Raw genomic sequence first — 21,266 nt, forward strand, 5'->3', positions numbered from 1 at the left:
ACCATGATTGTCAACCATGGAAGGAGTCTATTGGACTTGATTCATGCCAAAGTAATAAAAGCCATTATTGATCAAATAGACAGCTACATTTTAAAACTGTAAAATGAGTTTCTCCTACCAAAAAGGGTGCCTGAACTTGTAAATAAAACTGAAATGACATAATTATCAGTAAAGGCCCTCACTAGAAGTCATTCATGTCCAAATGGTTCAGTCCTATTTGCATCTTAAAACTTTTGGCTAAGATATTAGGTATAAAAGCCTGTGATAGTTTTCAAGGTCGTAGACCATTGCACAGAGATGCCTTGGAGGCTGTTGTCTTGTTGACACATATGTTTAATGTGTCCAAGATGGGAAATGATGAATGTCACTTCCAAAGGATGATCCCAGAAGTTTTCATGGGGTTCATAGGTTTGGGATGTAGCACTGAAAGTTAGATGACAGCAGTAGTGTCAGTTAACAGCCAGTATGAAGACAAACATATTGCTGCCTCCTGTGGGTTACAGAGATGATGTCAAAATCTTAATCAGTCCTTTAAAACAATTTACCTTCTGATCACAGGCATACTATCATGCTAATCATATAGTCAGTATTATTTTTTGGTATCTTTTATCACCTTGGTATGTTCAGACACATACAGCAACATCACATTTATGGAAGAGGTGGACTAGAAACTAGCAGAAGTGCTACATAAAACAACGCTTACCAGAAAGAGAAAATTTTGCTTATTAAAAAAAAAATTGATTATATTATCAGTTTATATTAGTCCCTCTTGACATGAGCCATATAAGTTACCGTAGTTTTCAGGCAGCAGTTGACACAGTGGAAAGAGCACAGAATGGTAATCTGAGGGTCATGGGATCAAGTTCCTATGTGGAAATTGTATTTTCTATTTTACATTTTTTAGACTGCAGATAAACTGAGATAATGCCTAATTGATGAAACCCTATATGCAGGAGAACAAATTTCTTCTATTAATTGGCTCATTATAAAGAATAACAAATTCACAATTATGTTAAAAGGTTTTTCAAGATGGATTGTCATTGTGTGGTATTAAAGTGATTCCCCCAAATGCACACCAGTATGACAACTGTGTGATCTTTGTTGTCTGGAACCGCAAGACCGCTACGGTCGCGGGTTCGAATCCTGCCTCGGGCATGGGTGTTTGTGATGTCCTTAGGTTAGTTAGGTTTAACTAGTTCTAAGTTCTAGGGGACTAATGACCTCCGCAGTTGAGTCCCATAGTGCTCAGAGCCATTTGAACCATTTTTTTTAATCTTTGTTAATTTTTAACTAAAGAATTTAGGTCAAAAAGCTTCAGATCTGCCCTTATCTCATCAGCAGAGTAAATCACATTCTGAGAAGACTTAATCAAACTAAATTCTGTGTCATCACCAATATTAGGCAAAATTTTTTAATAGAGTAAACTGCCATTTGACTGTGTATTATTGTATTCATCTTTTGTACTACCCTTATTTCAGCTATTATGTCCTTATCAAGTACAATCCTAAAAGTTGTTGAGCCGTTATAAGTCTTATTTGTTAAGGCAGTCCAAATATGACTTAATGATGACCTAACAACTTTTAGCTTTGTGGTTGACAATGACATAAAAGCCAAAATATGGGTAGTACAAAAGATAAATATGATGATAAACAGTCAAATGGCACTTTACTCTTTTAAAAAGTATTGCATAAGTGAGGCTGAGTGCCATCAAAAACTTTAGGCAAAATGATGTGTTACGTGTGGTTCACTGCCAAACTGTGTGAAGAGAGAGAACCTTTTGTGAATGTAAACCACTTTTGTTTTTGTATAGGAACATTAAAACAACCTTGTAATAGTAAAAATGCGGCATTCCTAATGTGTGCAAGACTGCTTCCCTCTTTTTACAATGAATACAATCAGCATGTGTTAAATATTAACTGTAGGATAGTAAAAGTATCTAATCTTAATTATATAGTTATTTTGTATGCCTTACAATTACTTCCTGGAAATTTATTTGAATTCACAAAATTTCATTTGCTTTCTCTTTTCATTCCTTTAATGAAAATATTAATATATAAAATATATTCAACATTACTTCAGTTTATTTGCTGTGTAACATAAAAATTAAAAAAAATATGTTTCCACGCAGGGACTCGGACCTGTGTCCCTTGGATTACTGTTGTGTACTCTTTCGTCTGTGCCAACCACTACCTGGAAACAACATTTGTATAAATGGCTTGTTCTTTGCCCAGCCCAAGCCAAAAATGCTATTGTTTCTAAATCCTTTGCCATTTGGCACTGCCACTTTTGTCACATTAATTTCTGGCCAAGCCTTGCATATGTCATGAATGTGGATGAAATCAGTGATGTAGGCAGTGGTCCACTTGTTAGCTCATAAGCAATTTGCCTCTTAAAATCATAAGATATTTAACTTATACTGAATACTGGTTTCATTGTGTGCACTTTGAAAATGTAATGAGACATAACTGGCAGGAATCGAGGGCACTATACTAAAGCAGCATTAATGTAAAAGTCAGAAGTACTGTAGATGGAGAATGAAGAAAGGCATGGGAGTACTTCACAAAAAATATCAAGCATATGACAGATTTAGGTTGTCTGCCAATCAAGGCTATGTATAGATAGAGAGAAGACAATTGAGGGTAGGGTTTAGTGAATAAAAGAACCTAAAAGAGTGTACTTTCATTATTGCAGTTATTTTCAGTGTGGTGCAATGATGATATAGGTATTGGTATTGGCAATGGGACAGTGAGAACATAGCATGTCAGCAATCTTAAAAACAAGAAATCCAGCTGACAATGACTCTTGTCTGGGATCAGTTCAGTACTGGTCTTGTAATAGAAAAACAACCTTGAATAGTTCTGTTTATTTCAACAAGAAATGGTACAGTTAATTAATGAACTAATGAGTGGTGGTGGTGGTGGTGGTGGTGGTGGTGGTGAAGTTATGTATTAGCTTTTTGGTAAAGATAGTAGTGTTATGAGTGTAGGTTACTATCTGTGTAATAGAAGTTAGTTGTAGACAAGTGTTACCCTTGACATGCAGATGTCAACATAATTTGATTGTATTACCTACCTTAATTAAACGGGTGATAGACTATATTTGTGACAAAGTAAGCAAACGACTCAATGTTCTAATCGTTGGTGTTGCTCATGTGGATGAGTTTATCTGAAAGTTGGAGGTAGTAATTTAAACATTACAGTTATGACATCAGTTCTCAAAGCACGCTGTATAAATGTATCTTAATGAAAGCCTGATGTAATAATTCAGCACACATGGAAAGATGTAGTCAACTGAAAACACTATGTCACTGGTTTTCCAGGATGCATACCAGGCTGTCATGCTGATGTGGAGGAAAAAACCTTTGAAGACATATGGAACTCGCATGTCTGAAACCATGTTCGCCATATTGAGACACATTATCAGAGGGGTGAGTGTTTTAAAAATTTTTTGTAGCGTGATGTGCACTTGCAACATCCTTTGCCCCTTAGATGTGTTTATGATTATCATTACAGTAATAAACTAATGATTCACTTTTAAACCTAGCACAAGGTTCATTATCCCTAAGACTCATTTTTAAACTGCAGGAAAGAATTTATCAAGAAATGCTGAATGAAACTATTGCCTCAAGGAAGAAAGCTTTGTTAGCTAAACCTCCAACTCCCACGACATCTGAGGCTCCTGCAAAAAATGTAACTAATACTGCATTGGGTGTTAATCTTGACCATCTCAAACAACTGATGGACATGGGATTCACAGAAGACCGTTGTGTGGTTGCACTTAAGAATACGTCTGGTTTGGAGCAAGCTACAGACTATCTCTTAAACCACCCATCACCACTGATTCAAATGGGGAAGGTGAGTGTTCCATAAGACAAAAGACTGTCTGACAATATTATAAAGATTTTGTTGTGATCTAATCATGAAATAAGTTTGTTAGAATGAAAACAATGTGATAGTAAATTGAGAGAAGTATTTTTTCATTCTTACAATTGCATAAAGTGTCTGTAAAAGTCCAGAGTGGGGTGAATGTTTTGTGCAGCAATGTTGGTAGTGTTTGTCATAACATGTGGTGGGTAGGCAAAGAGGTTTGTCAGCACTTTCAAGCTGCAACTAGATTAGTATGTCACAGTAACATTCTTCCAAAGAGATTGTAAAAATTTCAATGTTCTGGTCATGGCAATGGTTCTACGTAACCACAAATTCTGTGTAAAGTATGAGATGCTTTCAGTTTCAGCAGTACATCATCTAATTTCTCACCAGTCATTGGTAGCTATGCACCTGTTGGCTATGTGAAACTGACACCCCCAATTGACAGATGTGAATGACCACATCAAGTGCCAGAACAAAATTTAGTACTGAATGGAAATTTAATTTTCAAGCCCTTTTGATTTGGTCCTACATGTTATTTTATAACTTGTTATCAAGTTGCTGTATGGTTTGATATTCAGAAAGAAAATGCATGTTACAAGATTCTACTCTGGTTCATGTAGTTTGTTCCTTATTTTAAACATGGTATGTCTGCAAAATTTCTCTCTCTCTTTCAGCAATCGGCACCAGTCAGACACATTTTATATTCTGTAATTTTGTTCAATACTGTTTTCTGTTAAGATGTAGTTCTTTGAACATTAATTAATGAAATAAATAACTGTGTATATGTACTTCAGTGTATGTTGATATCTGTTTGACACAAAGTGAAAACTCTCATTAATATTAAAACTGTTCCTGATCAATTTTTAGGTAGACGAGTATGTGGTAATCAGCAGAGAAGCACTGGATGAATTTTCTTTAGATGTGTTTGGTTCATGTATGATGTACATTGACTGGATACCTGAAACAACGTACTATGCTATGGACCTCTTGACAGCTGCTGCAAAAAGGATTGGTCCACATTTCCGTGATGTAACCATCAACACAGTCATTTCACAGGTAAAGATTCAGTGTTTGTTACTGCACTTTTAGGGTCTCAGGTAGAAGAAAAGAAAGACCATTTTGTGTTGACACAAAATGTAAGTGAAGTGCTAAAATACCACATAGACCCTAAAGAAAAGAGATTGCATGCATTACTAAGTGTAACACCTACAATGCCTCTCGGTGTTAATAAGCCAAAATAGCTCCCAAATTAGCTCCCATGCCCTCGAAATATAAATTCAGAAAATGTTCCAAGCCACTCCACAAGTAGTAATTTACATAATGGAAATAAGAGACAAATAGAGAGAAATCTATAGTATAAAAATAATAGAAAAAGAAAAGAATTTTAACCATAAATTTTGGAAGCATGGGAGGGGGGAAAAATGATAGAAATGGTTAAATTATTAGTTTTTCTTATATATGAGAAAATCAATATTATAGTCACAGAACGTAGGTCTTGAAGACCAAAGATAGCGTTTAATAAAGTGTAAATAGACATACAATGCAATTATGATACTCCAGTCTCTATCCTCTAAGTCTGTTCGAAGTCAATTAGGACGTACAGCTTTAGGAAGCAACAACAGGAGCTTTATTAAATCAGGGCACAAGAATAAGTCGCAGCGAGATTGTTTTTTGGGAAGCATTAATTTCAGATCAGAATTAGAACTTTTGTCATGTTAGAGGACCGGGAAGGTGATCAATAACCTCTCTAACTTTAATGTCACTTCGTGTGAAGATTTAAATATTGTACGGAATTAACAATTTTTGGACAGATTCGGACTTTGTATTGTGATAGTGGAAAAGCTTCACTTCACGCGACTAGTAATCATAGTTCATGACAGTTTATGGATATTAAACGAGAACAATCTTTTTATCGAAAGTGGCAGAACATTGTTTAGTATCTCTGATATTGACAGGATTCCAGATTAGATACTTATTCAAAGAACCCCTTTGAATGCGATTGTGTGAATGAACTGATTTGTTAATAATTATTGTTAAATAAAATAACGTGTTAATTCGAAACTGACTATTCGTCTTGAACTTTACTTCGATTTAGTTTCATAAATAATTAGGTTACGTGATTTTCACCAAGAATAAACTGCAGACTAGTAACTGAAACAAGTGAACGCGAATCTATTGAAAACACTAGTATTAATTTACTTATGGTTTTTTCCTTCAGAACTGGGAAGAAAATATGTGTAGTGACTCACTGGGGTTAATTTAAGAACTAGACAGGATAAAACAAAACCCCTCAATACCAGTCAATGTATAGATAAATTAACATTCCTACTTTCATGCAAGATATGGAAGTTGGGATAGAAAAAAGGGTCGTTACATAAGGAAGAGCTTTCCTTGGCATATACAGGCAAGACTTTCTTAGACTTCGAATTGAGTCCTTATTTTGTGACAGTTTTCACTAAAATCTGAGAACTTTGCGGCAGTAAACAAGCAAACGTAATGGAGAGTTGCCTTTCTGGTCCACCATACAGAGTTGATCAAAAAGAAACAAGACTGAAGCTACAAATTTGTGCATTTTTAAAATATATTCAATCACAGATTGTCACTTTCGGTGAAGGACACATTTGAGTCCATACACTTCTATGCCTTCTTCCTCCGACCCTCCTACCCTCCTACCCTCCATGCCTCCTATGCTGCCCAGCCTCCATAGAGTTTGGTGAAGTATGCAGGGGTGTTTTTAATGGTCAAGTCATGGTTTCTTTATTACACTTAAGGAAGGATATCAACATACTTTATAGCATTGTGCACTACATACAGTTGAGGAACAGTTCAGAGACAATGATTGTTTTTAACAGCACGGATGTGAACCATCCTTGAGGCAATGATTTTTGGACAGTGACATTCCGGCAATAGACTGGCCTGATCTGAGTCCCAACCTTAACCCAATGGAACACCTTTGGGATAACTTAGAATATTGTCTTAACTCTAGACCCCAATGTGTGACATCACTATCTACTATGGTTTCAACTCTTGAAGAATGGGCTACTATTCCTCCACAGACATTGAGACATTTCACTGACAGTGTCTCCAGCAGATTTTAAGCAATCATAAAGGCAAAGATTGGATACACCCCATTTAATATCCACTAATAGATATCCAGATAGTTCTGACCAAATAGTATATGTGCTAACAATCCTTCACTATTACCCTTGCCTCTGCAGTGGTGGTGTGCATTGATCTAAAATTCATCCTATTTCCATAGTCTAAACTTTCCTAGATCTTAGAGGAGATAGATAATGGGAAATATTAAATAAAAATTTACAGAAAGTTGTGTTGTATGTCAGTACAAAACATTACAGGTTAAAATTCCATAACATGATGCCAGTGATGAGTAAAATCTGAAAATGTTACAGATAAGTTGTGGAAAAGTTGTTAACACACACAGTTTTACTTTCTTTCCATTGTATTATTGAATTTTTTATTTTATTTCTGTATTTGAGAATTTGTATTGCTAAACAGGTAGATACATATGCTGAAAAGTTGTTTCAAGAATGCTTTGAAGACTACGATAAACCATCAAAAGTTTTATCTGCTTTCGTGGAGTCACCCACAGGCAGTAAACTCGCTGCAAGGATGCATTTACTTTCACTTCTTTTGGAAGTAAGTAATATGTTATGTAGCTCTTTGTAAGAAACAAATTTGCTTTTTTATAGCTTCTAATGTATGTTTATGATTTCTGCATTTTTTGCCAATATACTGAAATTCTAGTTCAAAGAATGTCAGTTAACATAGAAGTTTTAAGGCTGCAAAAAATATTACTGTGTGTGTGCATAATGTTATGAAAACTTCAATCAGAATTATTGTTATGTTTTAATATAAATACTTTTTTATATATTCAGGAGCTGCGGACTCCATGTGCTCTATTAATTGTAAGAAGAGGAATCATTTCTTCCCTTGTCAGTTTGCTAGAGCTTGCTGAAGTTGTTATGAAAATGTTTCATGCTACTGTTGCACCAAAGTGGCTGACTCATCTTTTGAATCTAATAAATGCTGTTGAAAGGATCAAAGTCAGCTCTGAAAGGAGAGATAAGATGCTTCAGGTGAGTTAAGTAATATATTTTTACAAATAAAAATTGATAATGTTTGCTACTTGTGGGGCTAATTTATGAGTGCTTGTGGAACTAATGAATTTTACATATTTTTTGAGTAAATTTCTAAAGAAAAGTTTCAAAAGATCGATTCTCTGTTAATGTTGTAAAATTGGAATTCTCATTTGATTTAGCTAACTCTGTCAGACTGCGTGCTCTGGATACAGTTTAAAAACACTAGTACTGTATAGGGCACCCTGCAGCCTACAAAACTCTTCCATTCCATCAATCCAGTGGACACTACCAATTCTGGATAGGAATGTTGCAATGATATATGTAAACACTCTGATGCTGTTGCCCAAGTATTTCGAACTGCCACATTGTTTATTTTGCTAATCCCAAGTACAATCACCAAGGCCTGTTACTGCCTTGATTGCTGTGGTATTTTGCACTTGCTTCAACACCATCATTCAATTACATGTCTAACCAGGTACTCCTGTGTTTACCTGTAGGCATGGAACAAGAGCACAATAATGTTATTGCTATTCATAGTATGAAGAGAAAAAAGGTATTTCTGAAGTCATGAAACATGTTACATTAATGCTGAATGGTAAATATATATCAAACAACGATGCTACAGGTGAGGGAAGGAAACTTTATCACTGGTAGTAATTGATAAATGTCAAAGAACTTTAACAGTAACTGTTAGAGTACTCAACAAATGTCTTAGGAAGGAACACAGTGAGATTATTTTAAAATTCCAGAGTAGAGCAACACCATTTAAAGAAATTAGCTAAGAAAAATACTTACAAGAACTTGTCACAGTATCTACAGTACAAAGGAAAGTAAAAGAACAACGAATTTAATTGCAAACTGCAGCTGTCATGATACACTTGAGAGAATGCTGATGAATAGGGACATTCGCATTTGCAATAAATGCATATTCTGCCTCAAAATGTGAAAACACACAATTACCTAATAAATGCTATTTCATTGTAGATTGTATTGAGATGAACTATTTTATCAGAGGTAGTTTGTAATTCAGTGTTGGACTGGGCAGGGGTCCTAGCATCTTGGAGCAAAGAAATGCATACATGAGTCTTCTAGCTAAAGTTCAAAAATTGCTACAATGGGGACACCTTACCGTGACAGTTTTAGATGGTAGGTGTTTTCAACTGTAGTTGTGTCAAATACTGATAGAGTTCCAGCTTGAACAGTCCCTGTCAGATTTCAGTTATGACCTCACAACACCAAGATGGATTGGGACACCTCATGACCATGTCTCTGTCCTGCTTTCCCACAACACAGGTGTAAGCTGGCTGGCACTGCTCCTCACCCCTTTGACTGTCATTCTAATTTGTGTATACTTGTGGATGACTGCCAGTTTATAGTATCCACACTCTACCGTCTGCGTTGTAGCAACTGGAAAACAAAACCAGTCATTGTATTTCAACCATGCCCACAAAAGGTCAAAATCAGTATCCGCAGATTTTGTAGTTGCCAAATTTGGTGGGACAAGAAAAATAATATTGAGAAACACCTTAAATTGAAGAATCATCTATTCACTCGCACAAAGATGCGGTAACATTCATTTGCTGAAAACTTAAATAGATCCAAAATCAGAAAACAAGCGAAGACCATTTTTGGAAAAAAAACTGTTTTAAGTTTTTGCAAAAGCAAACATTGCAGTGACAAAGCTCCCAAATCACCACTATTTTTATCAGTCAATTTCAAAGCAGTAAAGCCTGAATTTCAAGCATGTAGCATGACAATCTTTAAAAACTGTGTATCTAAACATTACGAAATTTTGTTGTAATCAAATAGGAAACTTGCAAGAATGTCATTTTTCGAGGTAGTCTCCTTGTGTGTCAACACACTTTGTCCCTCTCTGTACAAGCTTCCTGATGCCCTCATAAAAGAAGGTTCTTGGTTGAACTGCGAGCCAAGAATGCACCGCTTTTTCACTGCTTCATCCAAGGCAAATTGATGACCCCTTAATACCTGTTTGAGTGGGCCAAACAAGTGATAGCCAGAAGGGGCAAGATCGGGACTATATGGAGAATGATCCAGTACTTCAAATTTGAGTTCTGGAGTGTTTCAGCTGTGTGGGCAGCAGTATGCGGATGGCCATTGTCATGCAACAACACCTTTTGACAGCAGTCCTCAGGGTTTGCTTCAAATTGCAGGCTTTAGTCTGGCCATTAGCATCTCTCTGTAATGTACACTGTTTATTGTTGTGCCCCTTTCCCCATAATGTTCCAATTCTGGACCTTGTGCATCCCAAAAAACCGTAAGCGTTGGTTTTCCTGTGGATGGTTGGGTCTTGAACTTTTTCTTGCATGGCGAATTTGGATGTTTCCATTCCATACTCTGCCATTCTCTCTGGCTTGTGATGATGGATCCATGTTTCGTTACCAGTACTGAGCCTGTCTAAGAAGTTGTCCCCTTCATTACCATAGTGATCCAAATATTTTTTGCAGATGTCCAAGTGAGTTTGTTTATGCAAATGTGAGAGTTGTTTTGGGACCCATCTTGCACAAACTTCATGAAACACAAGTCTGTTCTGGATGATTTCGTAGGCAGAAACATGACTATTTTGCAGACAATGTGCCACTTCGTCAATAGTTAATCATCTAAGAGAATCATTTCATTTCATGTGATTGCTCAACGGTTTCTTCATTTGTGGTGGTAAATGGTTGTCCATCTCATTCATCGTGCGTAACACATGTGCGACCATTTTGGAATTTTTCAATCCATTCATAGAAACTACGTTGTGGCAAAACACTGTTCTCGTAGTGTACCGAAAACCTCCAATGAATTTCAGCCCCTGATACGCCTTCCAACCACAAAAAACAGATCACTGAACATTGCTCTTCTTTGGTGCGAGTAGACAGTGGAGCAGCTGTGATTAACAGCAAGGCAGTGATAACTAAACCAACCTAGCAGCTTGGAAATTGTAAAGATAACAACAAACAAACAAAGTATGAGTGATCAACATAAAATGACAGTGCTTCCAAAATAACCAAAAATATAACTACATTGCGGATAATAATTGACTTACCCTCGTACAAAAAAAAAAAAACATAATTATATGCAAGTTCGGCCAAAAAGAATCACAAATTTTGCCAAAAATAGACTGTAAACTCTTAGATACCTATGGATGAAATGTGAGTAGTCACTAATCTGAAGGCAGCAATGAGAGACATGAGATGTACCCTTAGATGTGAACTTGCTGATGTAAGAAATTCATTTTCTGTGTGTGAATACGTGTTTCCTTGATTGTGACTGGAAGATGAAGATCATAAGATCATGATCATAACAAGGTTTTTGGGGATGGTGAAAATTAAACAAAAGTGTGCTACAAATAGATACTGTAAGGGGACAATATACTAAAATACTATTTTGTTATTGATAAAAGGAGAAATTGGAAATATATGGGGTATCCCAAACTATTAGGCACAAAATTATAACTATGACAAAGGTTATTAATCTGAGTATTCAGAGATTGAGAACCAATTGCTGGAAGTGAATATTTCAGCCAGCAAGTGTTATAACCTTTAATCACTAATAAATTGCGTGGATATACAAACGTAGAAACAATAGCTGGTTACATGCTACCAATTCCGTATCAGTCATTCGACTGCCGTGCCGTGACATGCGGCCGGCGCCGTTCGTAGCTAGGTGGCGCTCCCGCGCTCAGCCGAGTTGCGGAGCGCCTCTATTGCCGTTTGCGCGTACTGACATGGCGGCACTATTAAATGTCGTGGCACTGTCACAACACTTTTCCCCTCTTGAAAAAAAAAAAAACACACACTTCCTGGGAGACACGGACAGCGCGGAGGCATCCATGGCCTCTTGGGAGGCCCCGAGAAGATCCTGCGGAGAAACACGAGAGTATGGTCAAAAATGTCCAGGGCGGAAGCCCGTGCGTGGAACGTGCCTCCTGGATGAGATGATGGGTGAAAACTCCGGAGCAGCATCCATAGGTGTCGTGGACCTGGGGGTGTGCTCCAGCGAGATGGGTCACGGAGAAGGCAGCGTCGTGACTGGGGCCGGTTCTGGCGTACTCGGAAACTGTAGCGACGTTGGCCGCAGCAACATGCATGGGAGATCGGCAGCAGCGACAGGACTGGCTTCTCAGGCTGGTGGAGGTGAAGGAAGGGGCGGTGGCACCGGCACTGGCATGGCCACCACTCGTGGGCACATCTGGTCGTAATGGCGAACAACCATGCCGTCGTCCGTAAGTATTTCACAAAGCCGGCGGCCGCGAAGAGCCTTGACCACCCCTGGAATCCATTTAGGGTGAGATCCATACCCTCGTGCCCACATGTCGGCACCCACAGAGTATTTTCTCGCACGAGGGGACACAGTACAAGGCCTGACAGGGTGAAGCAGGTGCAGTAGAGTGCGCGGTTGGCAGCCATGCAAGAGTTCAGCAGGGCTGCGATCACCCAGAGGCGTGAAGCGATAGGAACTCAGAAAATGCAACAGAGCATCATCTGTGGAAAAATTGCTATGGAATTTTTTCATCTGGCTTTTGAAAGTGCGGACAAGGCTCTTGACCTCCCCATTCGATTGTGGATGGAAGGGCAGTGCTGAAACATGGTGAATCCCGTGTCCAGTACAAAAATCATGGAAGGCCTGCGAAGAGAACTGAGGGCCATTGTCCGTGATGATCGTGGATCGAAGACCTTCTAGCGCAAAGATTTTTGACAAAGCCAGCATCGTCACCGCAGTGGTGGGCAATGGACATCGAACAACAAACGGAAACTTCGAGAAGGCGTCAATCAACAGCAGCCAATAAGTGCCGAGGAAGGGGCCGGCAAAATCAGCGTGCACCCATTCCCATGGCTGTGCCGGGTCAGGCCACGGAGAGGGCATTGTTACGGGGTGCAGCCAGTTGTTGAGCACACTGACCACACGCAGCGACCATGTGGGCGATGTCCGAATCAATACCGGGCCAATAAACGTGCCTGCGGGCCAGGGACTTAGTCCGAGAAATCCCCCAATGGCCTCCATGCAACAGTTTGAGAACATCATTGCAAAGAGAGGCTGACACCACGACCCATGGAGATGTGCCATCCGTGACCAGAAGAACAGCACCATCATGAACAGACAGATGAAGGTGCAAGGCATGGTAGTTGCGAAGGGGATCCGATGCCCGGCCCTTGGTCCTGTCCGGCCAACCCCGTTGAATAAAACTGATCACCTGACGCAGGACCGGGTCCCGCGCAGTAGCCGATGTGACCTGCGAACCTGTAAGCAGAAAACCCTCGACCGCACGACGTTCTGTCTCATCAATGTGGAAACAGAGTAGTTCATCTCGACCGAAAACAGAGTCGGGGCCCATCGGCAAACGCGACAACGCGTCAGCGTTGGCGTGCTGGGCCGTGGGGCGATAGTGAATCTCATAGTGAAAACGAAACAAGTATAAGGCCCAACGTTGCAGGCGGTGAGCTGCCATATCCGGAAGCGACGCCGATGGGCTGAACAGAGAGACCAGCGGCTTGTGGTCGGTGATGAGGTGAAACTTAGAACCATACAAATAAACGCTGAACTTTTTTAGAGCATAAATGATAGCGAGTGCCTCCTTTTCGATTTGGGAATAACGTCGTTGCGCATCGTTGAGGGTCTTGGAAGCATAGGCGATGGGTTGTTCTAACCCATCCTCATACCGATGGGCGAGAACAGCCCCTAGGCCATACTGGGACGCGTCAGTCGCCAGAACCAAGTGCTGACCCGGACAGAATGTGGCAAGACAAGGCGCCGACTGCAAATGAGCCTTCAGGCGGACAAAAGCCTGCTCACACTCGGACCAACAGAAAGGAACGTTTTTGCATAACAGCTGATGCAGAGGATGAGCTACCGCCGCCATGGATGAAATGAATTTGTGATAATAAGCAATCTTGCCTAGAAACGCCTGAAGTTCTTTTACCGTAGACGGCCGGGGTAGAGCGGTAATGGCCGCAACATGCTGACGTAGAGGACATATACCCTCACGGGACAAGTGGAAACCAAGATACACGATGGAGGGTTGGAACAACTGTGATTTGTCCAGATTGCACTTCAACCCAGCCGAATGCAGAACACTAAACAGTGAACGCAAATTGCAAAGGTGCTCCTCAGCGGAGGCCCCCGTGACAACAATGTCATCCAGATAGTTTATGCAACTGGGAACGGGAGCCGTGAGCTGTTCCAAAAGCCGCTGAAAAATTGCCAGCGCGCTAGTGACGCCAAACGGTAACCGCTGGTACTGATACAACCCACAAGAAGTGTTGATGACGAGAAATTCCTTGGAAGAAGCATCCAACGGCAACTGATGGTACACCTTCGATAAGTCAAGTTTGGAAATGGACTGGCCCCCAGCGAGCTTGGTAAATAACTTCTCAGGATGGGGAAGAGGATAAGTGTCAACGAGGCTCTGAGCGTTGACAGTGGCTTTAAAATCACCACACAATTGCAGACTCCCGTTTGGTTTAGAAACCACCACGATTGGCGATGCCCATTCGCTGGAGGTAACAGGAAGGAGAATCCCTGAAGCTGTTAACCTGTCTATCTCAGCCTTGACAGGTGCACGCAACGCCACCGGAATAGGGCGTGCCCTGAAAATCTTAGGGCGAGCTGTAGGTTTAAGAGTAATGTGGGCTTCAAAATCCTTGGCACGACCCAGACCAGCAGAGAACACGGACGAGAATTCAGAACACAATCCATCCAGCTGTTGATACAGAATATCCTCAGATATGAGGTGCACATCATCAATGGAGAACCCGAACAACTGGAAAGCATCATAACCGAACAGTTTTTCAGTGCCCGCATGATCCACCACATAAAACGTGAGGGGCCTAACAACAGACTTGTAGGCAGTGGAAGCATCAAACTGGCCAACGATAGGAATTTTCTGTTTATTATAAGTTCTCAGATTTCGCGTAACTGGAGAAAAGGGAGGGGAGCCCAACACCAAATACGTGCGAGAATTGATGAGAGTTACTGCAGAGCCAGTGTCCACTTGCATGCGAATGTCTTTATCCAGGACACGAACAGTAACAAACAACTTATTTGTTTGAGAAAGCACACAGTTAACATCCATGTCCAATGCCTCGTCCTCGTCGACAGGAACTTTAGGGGACTGACACACAGAAGCAATGTGGCCTTTTTTCCTACATGAATTACACGTGGCCCAACGTTTTGGACACGCGGCCCTGTCATGCTGTATGAAACAACGTGGACAAGAAGGAAGCGCGGAACGAACCTGCGTCTGTGGTTGCTGTTTTCGCTGCAAGCGTGGCGTCCCAACACGACGTTGTTGACGCGAGTGAACCGCCACCACATCGTCGGTCTCCTGGGAAACAGGCAAATTGTCCGTGTCGAAAGTGGTCTGTATAGCGCCTACATCACACCACGCGTCTATTTGCGCACCAGCAGCGTGAGACACTTCAAAAGATTGAGCGATGCTTAGCACTTCTGATAACGACGGGTTTGTCAGTTGTAAGGCACGTTGCCGAACTTCTTTATCAGGAGCAAGGCGTAGAATGGCATCCCTAACCATTGAATCAGCATAAGATTCATGATTAGTGTCCGTGACAAACTGACATTTCCTACTCAGACCGTGTAGTTCCGCCGCCCAAGCCCGGTAAGATTGATGGGGCTGTTTACGACACCGGTAGAACGCCACGCGGGCGGCAACGACGTGGGTGTTTTTTCGGTAATAGTTAGACAATAAGTCACACATTTCTTGGAAGGACAGATAGGCAGGTTCCCGCAGCGGGGCTAACTGAGATAGCAGCTGATAGATCCGTGGGGAAATCCAAGATAGAAATGATGACTTACACATAGCAGCGTCGACAACGCCGAAAGCCAAGAAGTGTTGCTGCAAACGCATCTCATAATCCTCCCAGTCTTCAGCGGCCTCGTCGTAAGGAAGGAACGGAGGCGGAGAAGAGGAAGACAGACGATGAGTAAGCGACGTTGACAACGCCTGAATAGCAGCTGTCAGCTGTGTTTGTTGTTCAATGAGCGCTTGCATAAGCTGTTCCATGTCTGCCCCGACACGAACACACAAATCCACAACGCAGGAACAAAAATATCCCATCCTCGTCACCAAAAAGTGTTATAACCTTTAATCACTAATAAATTGTGTGGATATACAAACGTAGAAACAATAGCTGGTTACATGCTACCAATTCCGTATCGGTCATTCGACTGCCGTGCCATGACATGCGGCCAGCGCCGTTCGTAGCTAGGTGGCGCTCCCACGCTCAGCCGAGTTGCGGAGCGCGCCTATCGCCGTTTGCGCGTACTGACGTGGTGACACTATTAAATGTCATGGCACTGTCACAACAGCCAAGAGTTTTTCAACGAGCCTCAAGTGCATAGCATTTGCTAGTGAACTGATCATTTCATAACAAACACTTGCCTATCACTTTCATCATTGTGGGACTGCCTTAAAATACAGTGCACAGTTGTCTGTGATGTGAGCGCAGAGGAGTTTACCACTGTTTACAGGTCATGACTTGTTGAAAATGGAACATTATTCAATTCAGGAACTTAAGAGACATACATTAGGTATCTTATGCATGGAAACTGAGAATCCAGGAAGTAGAATGAATGTACAGAGAAAATTATGCTACTGGCATCACATTGTTTTGGTAGATTCTCAGCTGGGAATTGTTCACATGGCACAATATGAGGAAATGGTGGTTGTCAGCTTCCCCATGAAAAACAGTGATCGAATAATGCAGTACGGAGTGTACTGGTGGAACAATAATTGCAGTCCTACCATAAATTGGATGCAAGCAGTGGTGCCAAATGATTTTGAACTTGGGGAATTGAATTCTGCCAATGACTTACCGAGCAGTGTACTGCAGTGTTGAGCTTTCTAGTTGGTATTGTTCATGGATGAGGCCTCTCTCAACTATGATGGTGATAGTATCTCAAAGAACTGGTAAGGTAGAATGTGCACTGTGAGAGACAAGTTAAATTCGTGGATGACTAACAGGAATGTTCAGTAGTGGCATTCAAAGTTTCTTTCAGCTGTGTAGAGAACCAAAATTCAGATCCTATGATATAGTAATGGAATGACTTGAATAGAAGTCTGCTATTATGCAGCATTATGCATAAGGAGTGAAATTCAGATTTGAAGATTCAGGTGAAATCTGAACAGGGTATGAGATGGCATAGAACTGGCTGATTCTTATGCTGTGGAACGAAGGTTGCACTAATTTGGGGACCAGCTGAAAGTGTTCAGTATGAGAAGCTGTGTTCAGTGTGTTCTAAGAAGGAACACAGTCCAAAAGGACATTAAATTGCATTGCCAATGTCTGCTCAGGGACTGGTCATTTGGAGCAGTGGTGGATTGTGCTTATTCAACAGCAGTTGAACAATAGGTGGTTCAGTTTGGCATACAGTGAGAACTTACTTATGCAGATACATTCAAAAGAATAGGGCAGCCTAATACACAAACATGCCGCAAAACAAGCTAATCTTCAGAGGATTTCGAAGTTTGACTGTACGTGTGTCTAATGAGTAAGGATATCGGAATATAATTTTGAATTTGGTGAAATAACAGAAAAACCGTATAGACTTTAATACTGGGAGTTAATGAAAGTAGTAAAATCATAAATGAATGGGGAAAAAATGGTCATTGGCCCAATTAGGCGCATTAAACAAATATTTCAGAAAATTTAATATTGGTTATTGAAGTTACTTTTCATGATTTCCCTTTTAATATCAAAACAAACAGGATACAAACTGACACAGTGCACTCTGTACTGTGTGTGGCAGCAGTTACCAACACACACACACACACACACACACACACACACACACACACACACACACACCAGTAAATTGAGGGGAGCAAATTTGCACCAAGCTGATTATAATGACAGCCACACTCAAGAGCATTACTTTATCAAATACTGAAATGTCACTGCATGAAGTGCAGAACTAATTTGGACACAAGCGTCTTCTCTCTTCACTGACATGAAAAATAAAAATAAATATAAATAACAGCATAAATACACTGTTTAAGCTCTTCTACATATAGCAGTTTTCCTTACTAACAGTAATAGTTCAATTTTTTTTTAATAGGTGGAGAGTATGATGGGGACCCATAAACTAGTATAGTTTCACTAGTCAAAGCTCTTTGATTATTACAATAGTAAAGACTAGCTCTAAAAGCTAATCATTCACTTTTCAATAATATTTACACAATCTTGCACCGTAATCCTACAAAACTCCATTTTATAATAAACTAAGAATACTTTAGCAAAGGCCTATCCAACTTCACTTTTGTGGTTTTGGCTTGATCTTTGACTTTTTCTACCTAAACTTTCTACCTCAACAGTTTCGCTTCGAGTAGTTCAATAACAAAGCATCCAAACGTTAATCTTACTTCAACTTTTACTACTCCTTTTACTTTAGACAACAAAATCAGTTTAAAGCACATGAATGCAAGAATTCTTCATTTAAATCAGGATACTCTGTTTTAGTAACTCTTAGGTGAGGACCCTACATAGGTTTGTGATTAGGATTGAAAATATGGTTCTGGAGATTGAAAATATGGTTCTGGACATGAATTTATGTTTTCTGTGATTATTATTGAAACAACGCGCGCGCTGTGTGAATCACCACCACATCGTCCTCAGAACGTCTTCCATGAATGGCATCCTTCAACGTCCCAAATGAGTGGAAGGTCAGGGCTGTCAGGTGGTGGTAGCTGTGGATGGCCTCCCAGACCACTGCAAATCTTGGAGCTCCACCAAACTACCTTCTGATGACCTCATCCTCAGTGTCGAGTGACTAACTGTACTTCTGTCAACAACAGATGCTCCATAGACCTTCCACAAGTGTTTGTGAATATTCCCTGCAGTTTCTTTCTCTCCAATGATAAATTCAATGATGATGTGTTGCTTGTAATGTAAATCACGTACACAGATTCCATTTTGAAACTGTCCTGTAGCTACACTGTCTGTCGAAAGTGACGGAAACTTGGTGTCCTCACTCAGGAGACCTAAAATGATACATACTAATCTTTGGTAGCATTATTTTTGGCTGGGAAAAAATGTGTTGTATTATGTTCTGGGCAACACTCATGGTTTTAATGTGCATTTGCTTTTTTGTTGAATTTTTCTCTAAGGTTTGCTGGAAGTGGTTTCTTTGCTTCCAAGTAAGTTAGAAATTCGGCTAGAGGGTGTTACAATACATCCCGATGTGCCTTACACTGGTGTTAAAGCTGCTTCTCAATTTCCACTTTTACAGGTGATATACACTCCTGGAAATTGAAATAAGAACACCATGAATTCATTGTCCCAGGAAGGGGAAACTTTATTGACACATTCCTGGGGTCAGATACATCACATTATCACACTGACAGAACCACAGGCACATAGACACAGGCAACAGAGCATGCACAATGTCGGCACTAGTACAGTGTATATCCACCTTTCGCAGCAATGCAGGCTGCTATTCTCCCATGGAGACGATCGTAGAGATGCTGGATGTAGTCCTGTGGAACAGCTTGCCATGCCATTTCCACCTGGCGCCTCAGTTGGACCAGCGTTCGTGCTGGACGTGCAGACCGCGTGAGACGACGCTTCATCCAGTCCCAAACATGCTCAATGGGGGACAGATCCGGAGATCTTGCTGGCCAGGGTAGTTGACTTACACCTTCTAGAGCACGTTGGGTGGCACGGGATACATGCGGACGTGCATTGTCCTGTTGGAACAGCAAGTTCCCTTGCCGGTCTAGGAATGGTAGAACGATGGGTTCGATGACGGTTTGGATGTACTGTGCACTATTCAGTGTCCCCTCGACGATCACCAGTGGTGTACGGCCAGTGTAGGAGATCGCTCCCCACACCATGGTGCCGGGTGTTGGCCCTGTGTGCCTCGGTCGTATGCAGTCCTGATTGTGGTGCTCACCTGCACGGCGCCAAACACGCATACGACCATCATTGGCACCAAGGCAGAAGCGACTCTCATCGCTGAAGACGACACGTCTCCATTCGTCCCTCCATTCACGCCTGTCGCGACACCACTGGAGGTGGGCTGCACGATGTTGGGGCGTGAGCGGAAGATGGCCTAACGGTGTGCGGGACCGTAGCCCAGCTTCATGGAGACGGTTGCGAATGGTCCTCGCCGATACCCCAGGAGCAACAGTGTCCCTAATTTGCTGGGAAGTGGCGGTCCCCTACGGCACTGCGTAGGATCCTACGGTCTTGGCGTGCATCCGTGCGTCGCTGCGGTCCGGTCCCAGGTTGACGGGCACGTGCACCTTCCGCCGACCACTGGCGACAACATCGATGTACTGTGGAGACCTCACGCCCCACGTGTCGAGTAATTCGGCGGTACGTCCACCCGGCCTCCCGCATGCCCACTAAACGCCCTCGCTCAAAGTCCGTCAACTGCACATACGGTTCACGTCCACGCTGTCGCTGCATGCTACCAGTGTTAAAGACTGCGATGGAGCTCCGTATGCCACGGCAAAGTGGCTGACACTGACGGCGGCGGTGCACAAATGCTGCGCAGCTAGCGCCATTCGACGGCCAACACCGCGGTTCCTGGTGTGTCCGCTGTGCCGTGCGTGTGATCATTGCTTGTACAGCCCTCTCGCAGTGTCCGGAGCAAGTATGGTGGGTCTGACACACCGGTGTCAATGTGTTCTTTTTTCCATTTCCAGGAGTGTAGTTGAGGTAGAATTTATGTAAACTGTTCTTTCAAGATTGTTGTCTTGGTATGCTGTTCTCTCGTCAGTATATTTTCTTGGTATGATGATATCTCATCAATATTTACTTCGTGCACATTGGCAGGTATGGTGCCACGGGGAGTTTTAATATCCTTGCTTCCAAAATTATCTATGCTCTCACTGAAATGTACTATCTTGTATTGTACTCATTCAGGATAAACAGCACTTAACATGCATCTGTTTACCATTTAAAATTTCATTTTTTGTTAATGGGTCCACTAAGAAAATATCTCTTCTTGACAAATCTTCCTGCACTTTTATCCAAATGATTTTCCCCTATACCAACCAATATGTTCTCGGTTTCATTTAACTTCCAAGCTGTGTTATGTGATGTAGTGGTTTGTTGGAAAGGGGCCAGTCATTTTCTACTCCCTCACATCAGTGTGTGATTTGCAGTGTGTTGATGTAGATGTAGTGGGAACGGTGCCAGAATGGTGGACAATTCTTATGTTCATAAGTTAACTGTGCCTTGAAAATGGTGCAGGAGATTGTTGGCTAAAATGGCATCAGACTCATGGTCATGCTTCTAAGCCACTTTAAATATGGACTGGTACCTCAATCCATCTA

General features: G+C 41.4%; 1 protein-coding gene across 1 annotated transcript in view; it reads left to right on the forward strand.

The window, feature by feature from the left end:
• Window positions 1–21,266, forward strand: part of LOC124723129 (E3 ubiquitin-protein ligase HUWE1) — a 360,906-nt gene that overhangs the window by 140,503 nt on the left and 199,137 nt on the right. Inside the window, exons 19-23 of the mRNA XM_047248317.1 lie at window positions 3,320–3,427; window positions 3,585–3,854; window positions 4,737–4,925; window positions 7,386–7,526; window positions 7,766–7,966. Of these exons, the coding sequence (XP_047104273.1) occupies window positions 3,320–3,427; window positions 3,585–3,854; window positions 4,737–4,925; window positions 7,386–7,526; window positions 7,766–7,966 (909 nt within the window). The remainder of the gene's footprint in view (window positions 1–3,319; window positions 3,428–3,584; window positions 3,855–4,736; window positions 4,926–7,385; window positions 7,527–7,765; window positions 7,967–21,266) is intronic.

This window comes from Schistocerca piceifrons, chromosome X (assembly GCF_021461385.2).
Source record: "Schistocerca piceifrons isolate TAMUIC-IGC-003096 chromosome X, iqSchPice1.1, whole genome shotgun sequence".
NCBI lineage: Eukaryota > Metazoa > Arthropoda > Insecta > Orthoptera > Acrididae > Schistocerca > Schistocerca piceifrons.